At 34.7% G+C, this 12,242-nt stretch overlaps 1 protein-coding gene across 1 annotated transcript; it reads left to right on the top strand.

Moving 5' to 3' along the window:
* The first annotated feature begins 9,729 nt into the window (after positions 1 to 9,729).
* Positions 9,730 to 10,807, top strand: LOC116073122 (olfactory receptor 7G1-like). The gene has a single exon (XM_031344815.1). The coding sequence runs from the start codon at positions 9,777 to 9,779 to the stop codon at positions 10,716 to 10,718; it is 942 nt and encodes a 313-aa protein (XP_031200675.1). The 5' UTR covers positions 9,730 to 9,776; the 3' UTR covers positions 10,719 to 10,807.
* The last annotated feature ends 1,435 nt before the right edge of the window (positions 10,808 to 12,242 follow it).

Below are 12,242 nucleotides of genomic sequence, written 5' to 3'. Positions count from 1 at the left end.
TGGCTGAATATGAGCTGTATTTCTTAGAAGCAGCTGAATGTCATGCACTATTGTCATAAAGATCTCATTTGCAAAGGATTTAAATATAAAAAAACTACAACAAAAAATAAGCAAAGAGGGAGAAGCACTAAAAAGACCATCATAAATACCACTATAACCCTCACAACAAGAACAAAATTAAATGGAAGGTGAAGAAAAGTGAGACTTTGATCAGTATATTGAATGAGAAATTAAAGAGTAGGTATTTTTGTATCATGTCTTAATATAGAGGAAATTCACTTATTACACTTTGGTGTGCCATTCCATTGTACACATCTTTGTCATTTTGAGGAATATTCTATTTCTGATTACTTTAGGTATTTTATCTTGAAGACTTTTTTAATTTATCAAGCATCATCTCTGTATCAGTTGGGATGACTTGATTTCTTTCCTTACTAATATGATATATTACATTTGTTGATTAGTACATGACGTATAAACATTGAGTCTCTGAAATAAATTATAATTGATCATTATTCAGGATATTTCTATTTGTATTTATGATATCAAATTTTTATTTAGGCATATAATTTATCTTAATAATATATACCAATTCTTGATGTTAGAATGTGAGCTATTGGAGTTCTGTTTAGGAAATTTCCTCCTGTGCCAATGAGTTCAATGCTCTTTCCTACTTTCTCTTCTATTATATTCAGTGTATCTGGTTTTATGTGAGATCTTCGATCCACTTGGACTTGAGCTTTGTGCAAGATGATAAATATGGGTCTATTTTCACTGTTCACAGACAGCTAGTTAGACCAGCACCATTTATTGAATATGCTCTCTTCTCTCCATTGTATATTTTTGAAGTCTTTGTCACAGATCAAGTGTCCATAAGTATGTGGTTTTATTTCTGAATCTTCAATTCTATTCCATTGATCAATGTGTCTATCTCTGTGCTAATACCATGTAGTTTTTATCACTATTACTCTGTTGTATAGCTTGAGATTAGGAATAGTGATTCTTCCAGAATTTCTTATATTATTAAGAATTGTTTTCACTATTCTGATTTTTTTTCCTTTTCAGATGAATTTAAGAATTGCTCTTTCCATGTCTTTGAAGAATTGTTTTGGGATTTTTATGGGAATTGCATTGAATCTGTATATTGCCTTTGTTAGAATTGCCGTTTTTACTATGTTAATTCTGCCAATCCATGAGCATGGGAGATCACTCCATTTCCTAGTTCTTCTTCAATTTATTTCTTGAGAGACCTGAAATTATTGTCATATAGGTTTTTCACTTTTTTTGTGTGTTTTTATGTGTATAAAGGAAGGCTACTGATTTATTTGAGTTCATTTTATATCTGGGCATTTTGCCGAAGTTCTATTTCAGATGTTGAAATTCTCTGGTAGAAAGTTGTGGTCACTTATTGTGGGGCAGTAAGCAATTCTGACAGCCAGAGTCCAGTAGAGTAGAGCCACCTTGGAACCCTGGAGATCCACCTAGCAATGTGAATTTGCTTATAAGGGATGGTAGGTGTTTGGTGATAGTTCCTGAGAAGATGGCTCAGATTTCAGCCCAAATCCCTCACAGCTGCCCCTGCAGGAGATGTGTGCTATCAGGCAGACACTACCTCAGACTCCCAGCATTCTAGCTGGACCTTACACACAGTCATGTGTATTGACCACAAGCCAGGCATGCCATGCCCTAATACAATAAAAGGGGTGGTTTGTCCTCTTTTCACTCTGTTACTTCCTCACTCTCTTGCTCTCTTGTTCTCTTTCTCCCTCCTCACTCTTACTCTGTCTCTCTCTCTCTCTCTCCCTCTCTCTCTTGCTCTCTTGCTCTCTCTCTCCTCTCTGCCCTTTGTTCTCTTCTCTGCCTTTTTCCCTCTCCTTTTTTTCTCTCTCTCTCCTTCCTCTCCTTTCTTTCTCTCTACTCCACCAGCATATTTCTCCTTCCTACAATAAAATAACTCATTCCTACATTGCCTCTATTTTAATTAAGGCACCATGCAGCAAACAGGTCAACCCCGGTGGAGAAAGAGAGACCTGGGCCTCAGCAGCAGGCCCCCTGCCACCAGGGAGAGAGGGAGCCTCAGCCAGGCCAGGGCCACAGCCCAGGCCTCCAGCTATTGGAACAACAAATTATGTATACAATCATGTCATCTGCAAATAGTAATACTTTTATTTCTTCTTTACCAATTTGTATTCCATTGACTTCTTTTTGTTGTCTTATTATTCTACCTAGAATTTCAAGTAGTGTATTAGATAAGGGAGAGTAGGCATCCTTGTCTTGTCAAAGATTTTCATGGGATTGCTTCAAGTATCTTTCATTTAATTTGATATTGGCTGTTAGTTTCCAGTAAATTGCTTTTAATATGTTTAGGTATGGGGCTTGAATTGCTGATCTCTCCAATACTTTTAGCATGAATGGATATTCAATTTTATCAAATGTGTTTTCAACATCTAATGAGATGAATATTTGATTTTTTTCCTTTGAGTTTTTACAGTGGATTACTTTAATGGATTTTTGTATATTGAACCAACCTTACATTCCTGGGATGAAGCCTAATTGATTGTGGTGATTGGTGTTTTTGATGTATTCTTGGATTCAGTTTGCAAGAATTTTATTGAGTATGTTTGCATCAATATTCATATGCCAAGATGATCTGAAGTTTTCTTTTTATGTTGTGTCCTTTTGTGATTTATGTAACAGTGTAATTTTGGATTCATGGAATAAATTAGGTAGTGTTCCTTCTGTTTCTGTTTTATTGAATAGTTTGAGGGATGTTAATATTAGATCTTCTTTGAAGGTCTGGTAGAATTCTGCACTGAAGTTTTCTGGCCCTGAGCTTTTATTGCTTGGGAGATTTTTAGTGACTTCTATTTTCTTAGAAGATATGGGCTGTTTAGATAGTTTACGTGCTCTTCATTTAAATTTTGTATGTGGTATCTGTCTAGAAAACCATCCATTTCATCTATATTTTGCAGTTTTGTTGAACATAGGCTTCTGTCATAGTATCTGATGATTTTTTTAAATTACTTTTGTTTCTGTTATTATGTCTCCCTTTTCATGTCTGATTTTATTTTTTTGGAAATTGACTCTGGGTCCTTTAGTTAGTTTTGATAGAGGTTTGTCTATCTTGTTGATTTCCTCAGAGAACCAGGTTTTGTTGTTTTGTTTTGTTTGGTTTTGTTTGGTTTGGTTTGATTTGGTTTGGTTTTTGATTCTTTGTATCTTTTTCTTTGTTTCTATTTGGTTGAGTACTGCCCTGAATTTTACTGTTTGCTGTTGTCTATGCCTATTGGGTATGTATGCTTCTTTTTGTTCTAGAATTCTCAGGTGTGCTGTTAAGTTACTAGTGTAAGGTCTCTCCAGTTTCTTTACCAAGGCACTGAGTGCTATGAATTTTCTTCTTAGCACTACTTTTCATTCTGTTTCATAAAATTTGGGTATGTTGTGGCAAAATTTTCATTGAATTCCAGAAAGTTTTTAATTTCTTTCTTTATTTCTTCCCTGACCAAGTTATCATTGACCAGAAAGTTGTTCAGTTTCTACATATATATGGGTATTTTTTGTTGTTGTTGTTTCATTCTTGAAGACCAGCCTTAGGCTATGTTGATCTAGTATGATGCATGGGATTATTTCAATCTTCTTTAATCAGTTGAGGCTTGTTTTGTTTCCCATTGTATGGTTGATTTTGGAAAAGGAATGGTGAGGTAGTGAGAAGAAGGTGCATTCTTTTGCTTTAGGGTGAAATGTTTTGTAGATATCTATTAATACTAGTTGGTTCATAACTTCTATGAGTTTTACAGTGTCTCTGTTTAGTTTCTGTTTCAATGATCTGCCCATTATTGAGAGTGGGGTGTTGAAGTCTACCACTATTATTGTGTGAAATTCAATGTTCATTTTGAGCTTTAGTAAAGTTTTTTTAAATGAATTTTGTTGCCCTTGCATTTAAGGCATATATGTTCAGAATTAAGACTTTCTCTTGATGGATTTTCCCTTTGATGAATATGAATTGTCCTCACTTAGCTTCGGTAAGGCAAAGGCCACAGTCAATAGGACAAATAAGCAACCTGCATATTGGGAAAAAAAAACTACACTAACCCCACATCTAGTAGAGGGATAATATTCAAAATATATTAAGAACTCAAGTAGCTAACCACCAGCAATCCAAACAACCCAGTCAAAAAATGGGTTATAGAACTCAAAAGAGAATTCACAACAGAGGAATCAGGAATGGCTGAGACACAACTAAAGAAATGTTCAAAGTCTTTAGTGATCAGTGAAATGAAAATCAAACTGATCTTGAGATTCCATCATACACCCATCAGAATGGCTAATACCAAACCCTCTGCTGACAGAACATGTTGGCAAGGATGTGGAGAAAGAGGAACATTCCCCATTGCTGGTGGGATTGATAACTGGTATAACCCTTTGGAAATCAACCTAGAGGTTTCACAGAAAATTGTCAATAAATCTACCTGAAGATCCAGCTATATCTCGGGCATATCCCCAAAGGATGCCCCACAAGGCCATAGGGACACTTGTTCTACTATGCTCATATTGGCCATGCTTGTGATAGCCAGAATCTTGAAACAACCCAAAAGACCCAGAACAGATGAATGGATACAGTGAATGTGGTATATTTATAAAATTTACTCAGCTATCTAAAATGAGGAAATCCTGAGTTTTTCAGTTAAATGGATAGAACTAGAAAATATCATCCTTAACAAGGTAACAGGATAAAAATGACACTCCTGATATGTATTCAGTAATAAGTGGATATTAGCCAAAATAAGAACAGAATATCCAAGATACAGTCCACAGAACTCAAAAAGGTTAACAAGCTAATGATCCCAAGTGAGAACACCTCAGTGTCACTTGGTAGAGAGAAGACAGCAACCACAAGGAGGAGGAAGGGAGATACCTGGGTTGTAAAGGGGACAGAGAGTGGAAAAGGTAAACATTATAAAACACTGGCTGGGAGGATTAAATCCCCGAGGGCTAGCAGAAAGATTTGTAATAGACAACCTCGGGAGGTAGGAGGTAGTGAGACCATCCAGAAGGTACCAGAGACCTGGGAGATAAGAGACTCTCAGGACTTGAAGAGAAGGACCTTAGATGAAATGCTTTACAGTGGGGAGAGAGAACTTGTAGAACCCACCTCTGGCAGAAAGACAAGGAGTCAAGTGAAGGATGGGGTTGCCATGCCACAGTCAAACTCTGACCCATAATTTTTCCTGTCTGAACAAAATGCAGGGACAAAATTGGAGAAGAACCTGAGAAAAAAGAAGGTCCAGTGAGAGATCCAAATTGTGATCCAGCTCAAGGGGATGCCTCAATACCTGACACTATTACTACAGAGTTCTCACAAAAAGGGACCTCTCATGTCTGCCCTCTGAAAGACTCAACAAGCAGCTGAAAGAATCAGATGCAGATATTTACACCCAACCAATGAACAGAAGCTACTGACCCCTATGATTGAATTAGGCAAAAGCTGGAAGAAACTGAGGAGGAGGGCAACTCTATGGGAGTACCAGCAGTCTCAATTAGCCTAGATCGCCAAGATCTCTCAGACACTGGACCACCAACCAGGAAGCATACACCAGTTGATATGAGTCCCCCAACACATATGTAGCAGAGCACTGCCTGGTCTGTGTTCAGTCAGAGAAGAGGCACCTAACACTCAAGATAATGGATGCCCTATAGAGTGGAGAGGTCTGTTTGGTGGGTAGCCTGGGGGGTGAGGAGAACCTTGTGGAGACAGGAGTATGGCAAGGAGGTATGGAATGGGGAAGAGTCAGAAGGTAGAACAGGATGTGAATAAAATCTGAAGTGCAAAAAAATAAATAAAATTTTAAAAGAAGATAGTAAGCAGAGACGTACATACCTCTCAACCTCTCTCTGCTTCCTAGTGCTTAATTATACCGATTTTTATTTTAAAATAATTGCACAAGAAAAATACTGATATAGTCACTAGTCCATATTGTATTTTGATTAACACATAAAAGTACCAAAGTACACAAACACAAAAAGTTTTACAATTAAGTCCAGTATAGAACATCATCTCTATATATGGACTGAGGATAGGGTCCCCAATGGAGGAGTTAGAAAAAGGACTGAAGGATCTGAAGGGGTTTGCAACTCCATAACTAACCAGACTCCCAGAGCTCCCAGAGACTAAATTACCAACCAACAAGTACACACGGAGCAACCCATAGCTCCAGACACATATTTAGCAGAAGATGAACTTGTAAGGCATCAATGGGAGGAGAGGCCCTTGTTCCTGTGAAGGCTCAATGCCCCAGTATAGAGAAATGCAAGGGTGGGAAGGTGGGAGTGGGTGGGTGGATAGTTGGGGGAGTATCCTCATAGAAGCAGGGAAAGGAGGGATTGGTTAGGGGATTTCTGGAGGGGAATCCAGTAAGGGGATAACATTTGAAATGTGAATAAAGAAAATGTCCAATAATAAACAAAGAATATATAGATGCAACTAAATTTCATTTTACACACACACACACACACACACACACACACACACACATATATATATATACATATAGAGAGAGAGAGAGAGAGAGAGAAAGACTTCTTCATTGAATCTCCTTTAAACTTTCTTGATACTCAATTAATTATTGATCATTAAATACAAAAATATTATTGCTTTTAAGAATAAAAATATTAGAAGTTGAGACAGTACTGAAATTAGGTAATGAACATTATATTTTAATCATGTAGTTATGGTCTTGTCTGTATTTATAACTCAATATAAAATATAGAGGCTTTCTTTCTAAATTTCAAAATTCACAAATGACCATTGAGTGAATTCTAATAGTACATATACCAAATATGAATAATAAAATATGAAGATATAATAAAGAGAAGAGAGTACGGTGAATTTATCATCAGAGTTCTGATAATCAGTCATTACACAGTCTCACTTCTGAGTGTACGTTTATTGTGTCCTTGTTCTCTTGAGGTCAGAGTACTAGTGGAAAACTCAGTCTAATGGGAAACTTTGGATTTTGTTCCCATGGGATACATAAATTTTACAGTCAGACTATGACCACCTCATTAATGAACTTTTGTTGTTATAAGAGAGTGGGAGCTTAGTGTGTAAAAGTGAATCTTTTTCTCAGGAGGCTGTTGAACCAACTGATAGGTCTATGGCTAAGAATAAGCACTGAGCAGCATCCACGTATGATTCTGAATTTTGCAGTTAGGGAAGACAGCCAGGGACATGAATATTTGTCAGTCAATTATTTGGAGGTGATAATGGGTGTTTTTATACAGTCACATTAAAAAAAGGTGAAGAAAGAACATACATAAAATTACAAGTTAGTCCATTTTTACTTTTTTGATTAACTGACAATCTCTTAAAACAGTCTCAAAATAAGTGTGTGATGACACACACCTAGCTTTCTTTAATAAAGTCTTTATACTGTCCACCAGAGCATGACACATTTCTGCTGGACAGAAATATACCTTTCTTTAATTTTTATGATTCTTTAAAATTATTCTGATGTGATTTTTCCAAAATTTGTTGTGTCAGTAAGCAGACTTTTAATGCGCAAATTTACTTACTAGATTTTTCCACAAAGATATTTCTATAGCCTTTATGTCTGAAGAAATTAATATTTCATTCCTTACCATCTAGTTACAAGTAGTTAGAAGATCAGTTGTAGTTTATTTCTTTTGATATTTAGAGGTATGATCTAACCTCTCTCTCTCTCTCTCTCTCTCTCTCTCTCTCTCTGAATCTCTCTGAATCTCTCTGAATCTCTCTGAATCTCTTTGTGTGTGTGTGTGTGTGTGTGTGTGTTTGTGTGTGTGTCCATTTGTCTCTATGTTTTATTATTTTCTTGTTACAAGGAATTTAGTTCCACACTGCATGTAAAGCCACATTCTTACTTAATTTATTTCTCTGGAAGCTTTTTCTAAGTATAGTCATATTTTGAGGATTAGAAGGCTGTCAAGTGACTACATGGATTCTAAAGATGACATGAGCTCATGACTGTGAGTAACTTCTCTGGTCCATTCTTGTTCTTAAATAAAACTTTTCACAAAATGTTTAGAATACCATGTAGAGATACTTTGAATATCCTGAGGAGAGGAAAATTGAAGATGTTCAATAAGCTTTGTATTTCTGATTCAGTCATTCTATTTCACTTTTACATGTACCAAAGTCTGAACATGAGCAACATTGAGAGTGTAACTCATAATAACAATGGCAACATGTTAGGAGTTTCCTCAGGTTTAGCAGGTTTCTGGTTACATAAAATGCTGAAAATGCAAGAGATTTCAGAATTATTTAAGAAGAATGAAAATAAAAATAATAAGTTTGTATGAAATGATGTATAAAATCTCACTATGCTGATTTTCCCTGAGTAAGGAAGAAAATTCAAGTTTCTTTAAGCAAATAATAGGTGGAATTGCAATCATGACTATATTATTTCCTGAGATAAAAACAACTTAAAAATGATAAATGGAATTTGGAAATCTTTGCTATTGATTTTCATGTAGTCAACTTTGCAATCTCTATTATAAAGTAATGAAAAACATTAGCCTGTACATGTAAAAACTTCTTTAAAATTCTTCATCGTGTAGATTTTTATACAATATAATTCCTGGTTTAAGAATTTAAGATCTATGTTTAAAATGTTTAATATAGTATTTAAATATATTTTATATTTTTATATTTATACATGTTTTGACATATGCAGACTAATTAAATATTGGAGTGAATAGTTAGTGCTTACTTCTGTACCAACATAAAGAAGATTCTCAGAGATGGTGTCCTAGAATGATTATAGGTTTTCCCTAAATATAACCTCTATTTCCTGCTTCCAGCTAATTCCCTCTACTTCATGATTGTGGTTGCAAATATGATCACATAAATGCTCCTGCTACCATTCCTGATATTTACTGTCATGCTTTCTTCCATCTCTAACTATGATAAATTTTTATTTCTCTGTAACCTTAAGCTCAAATTACATACTTTCTTCCACAAGTTGCTTTGGTTTGGGTGTTTTATCATAGTCACAGAAAAATATACCATGTGGACAGTTTGTCATTTGTTACAATGTTGGAGCCAGGGAGCCAGGCTGGAGTAAAGACCTGTCATAGATTTAAACAAAGAATGTGGGAGATTTAGATTCATATTTTTCTACCTGCATAAATTATGTTTATGAATTTAATGCACGAATCAATAGAATTGATGTTAGTAACTGATTCTGGATTTTGATGAGTAGTTTAGGAAATTCTGGGCCATGCCCATATGGGTGCTCAGTGCTTTAGAGAAACAGGTTTACTACGCTCTTTGTGATTTCTTCTTTTTCCCTTTTTTCCTATTTTTTTTTTTTTTTTTTTTTTTTTTTAGATTTGGATATCTTCTCAACGAAATATCATGTGTTATACTTTGTAATAGTATCATTTGCCACTATATTTTCAAAAACTTTAATATTCACTGAAGAGAACTGAAATTTAACGTATAAGAGACATGAGGATTGGAGGACGAGTGTATGAAAAAGTTGATTACTAATGCCATTTACACTATAAGTAAGGCATCCTAAAAACTTAAAGGACTAGTTTTCACGCTTCAAATGTATCAAATTTAGTGGCATTATTTACAAAATGCACTAATAGTGTGATCGCAAAGAATTTGTGTAAACTAAGTACAAGATGTTGCAGCAATTTTCATACTCACCTTACATTAATGAATCTGTATCATTACCCAACAAAATTCAAGTCATTTTTGCCTATTCATCTTGATAGCATGCAGTAGCAACATGGAAATTTCAAACCAATCGGTTATTTCTGAATTTTTTCTAATTGGACTGACATATGTTCCGGACATTGAGTCATTTATCTTCAGCTTGTTCCTGTCTATATATTTTGTTACCATCTTTGGAAACATTCTCATTATCTTGGCTGTAAGCTTGGACTATCAACTCCATACACCCATGTACTTTTTTATTGCCAATCTGTCCTTTACTGACATCTGTATAAGCACAACAATAATCCCAAAGGTGCTGTTGAACATCGAAACACAGAACCAGAGCATTACCTACACAGGCTGCCTGTCCCAGGTTTGTTTTGTATTGATTTTTGGTGGCTTGGAAAGTTGTCTACTTGCTGTGATGGCCTATGACCGTTACTTGGCCATAGTTCATCCTCTAAGGTATACAGTTATCATGAACCCTTGTCTATGTGTACTGCTGGTTTTACTCTCACTGTTTATCAGTACCATGAATGCACTACTGCACAGTCTGATGTTGTTAAAACTGTCTTTTTGCAAAGACCAGAATATCCTTCATTTCTTCTGTGAACTTGTTCAAGTCATCAGACATGCCTGCTCTGATACTTTCGTCAATACCCTTCTTATTTACACAGTGACTAGTGTATTTGCTGGTGTTCCTCTTGCTGGGATTATTTTCTCTTATATTCAAATTGTGTCCTCTATTCTTAAGATATCATCAGTAAAGGGACGGAAGAAAGCCTTTTCCACTTGTGGATCTCATCTCTCAGTAGTATCTTTATTCTATGGGACAGCTTTTGGAGTATATATGAGTTCTGCAGTTTCGGACTCTTATGTTAAGAATATAGTCTTTTCTATGATGTATATTGTGGTTCCTCAAATGCTGAACCCTTTTATATACAGTTTGAGGAACAGAGAAATGAAGCAAGCCATGAGACACCTTCTATTTTCTATGTTCATATCATCTCCATAAATTGAATTTACAGATACAGAATGACTGAAATATTGGTGAACCAGAGTAACTAACTTCTTCATCATCAATCCTTTAAATTGTCTAAACATATTTCTCTTGTACTTAAGTTTGACCATATTTCTCTCTCTCTCTCTCTCTCTCTCTCTCTCTCTCTCTCTCTCTCTCTCTCTCTCTTTGTCTGTCTGTCTCTGTCTCCCTCTTTCTATGTCTCTCTGTCTCTCTCTGTCTTTCTCTTTTCTTTTTTTGCTTTCCAGGGATGTGGTGTTCCCTAAATAATTTTTTGTTTTATTTTTATGTTACTTCTCTGGGGCAAATGCAGTTCAAAGTTTTCATTTCTTATTAAAATTTCATCAATGTAATGACATATGTATAGGTGAGAGGCTTATGTAAATCATGTTTATATGTAAAAATTGGAACCCATAATTAGTTATATATTTGTTATAACTCATAGGGAGGCTATGATCCACACTAATAGAAATTACATATTTTGCAAATAATGACCAATAAAGAAAGCAATCTTTATGAAGCCATACTACCACACACATTGATTAGATTTATTATTTTTTCATTAACATTTTTATATTATTTGAGTAGCTTTAAATTGTTTCATGCTGTAGTTCTTTGTTTTTAAAGCTGCTATTATTTCTCAAAGAGAAATAAATATTATTAAGTATATTGAGGATTTAAAGCCATTTACTCATTATTAGTACCTGTTAATTTTTGAATGCAAAGCTCAAGGGATTAGGGCTTCTTTAATTTCCACATCAATCCACGTCTTCAAAAAACATGATTTTGTTTTTTTGGGTTATTTTTGTTTGCTGTTTTTTTCTTATTTTTTTTTAATAGACGCTCCAGGTATATCATATAGACATAGTAAAGGCATTTGGTGGTTTTTTGAATAAAAATGGATGTTTATATGTGTGTTATCTTCTATATTTAGTATATATTTGTTTTTAAAAACAGACTGTAATGATACCGATAAAAAACAAAAGTTACATTTTGAATGAAATTTTAAGCAGCCCATACTTAATATATAATGCCAAAGAAAACATTACAGTGAAATCTGCATTTACAAATACACAAAAATACTAAAGGTCTTAAATATTGAATATTATAAATGGAAAGAAATAGGAGCATATTTCTACCCATGAAATGATGATTGGAATCTGATGAAAAGTCCTGAGTGTGTCAAAACCCATTCATGTTGTAATATTGTGGTTTGATTTCTCACTTTGTTTATATATTGTTAGTACCCAAAAGTGTTTTATGACATATATGCTAATATATTTTAAATATAGAGTATAACATATCAACTAAAGCGATATAGTAAAATTTCAACCAGGTGTCAACTTTTGTGAGGAAAATTATTAAACTATTGGAATATTGTATATATATAATATATACATATATAATGCACATTATATATGTATACATACATATAATCTACTAGAAACAAGAAATGATGATATATGCTTGACTTCTGATTGATCCTGGGGATAAAATTTAGGACACATGATTCTGTCA

Source organism: Mastomys coucha, unplaced genomic scaffold (assembly GCF_008632895.1).
Source record: "Mastomys coucha isolate ucsf_1 unplaced genomic scaffold, UCSF_Mcou_1 pScaffold23, whole genome shotgun sequence".
In the NCBI taxonomy this organism is placed as follows: Eukaryota; Metazoa; Chordata; class Mammalia; order Rodentia; family Muridae; genus Mastomys; species Mastomys coucha.
This window is presented reverse-complemented; position numbering and strand designations above follow the sequence as displayed.

Coding starts and splice junctions, on each gene's coding strand:
- LOC116073122 (XM_031344815.1), top strand. CDS start 9,777: ATGGAAATTTCAAACCAATCGGTTATTTCTGAATTTTTTCTAATTGGA.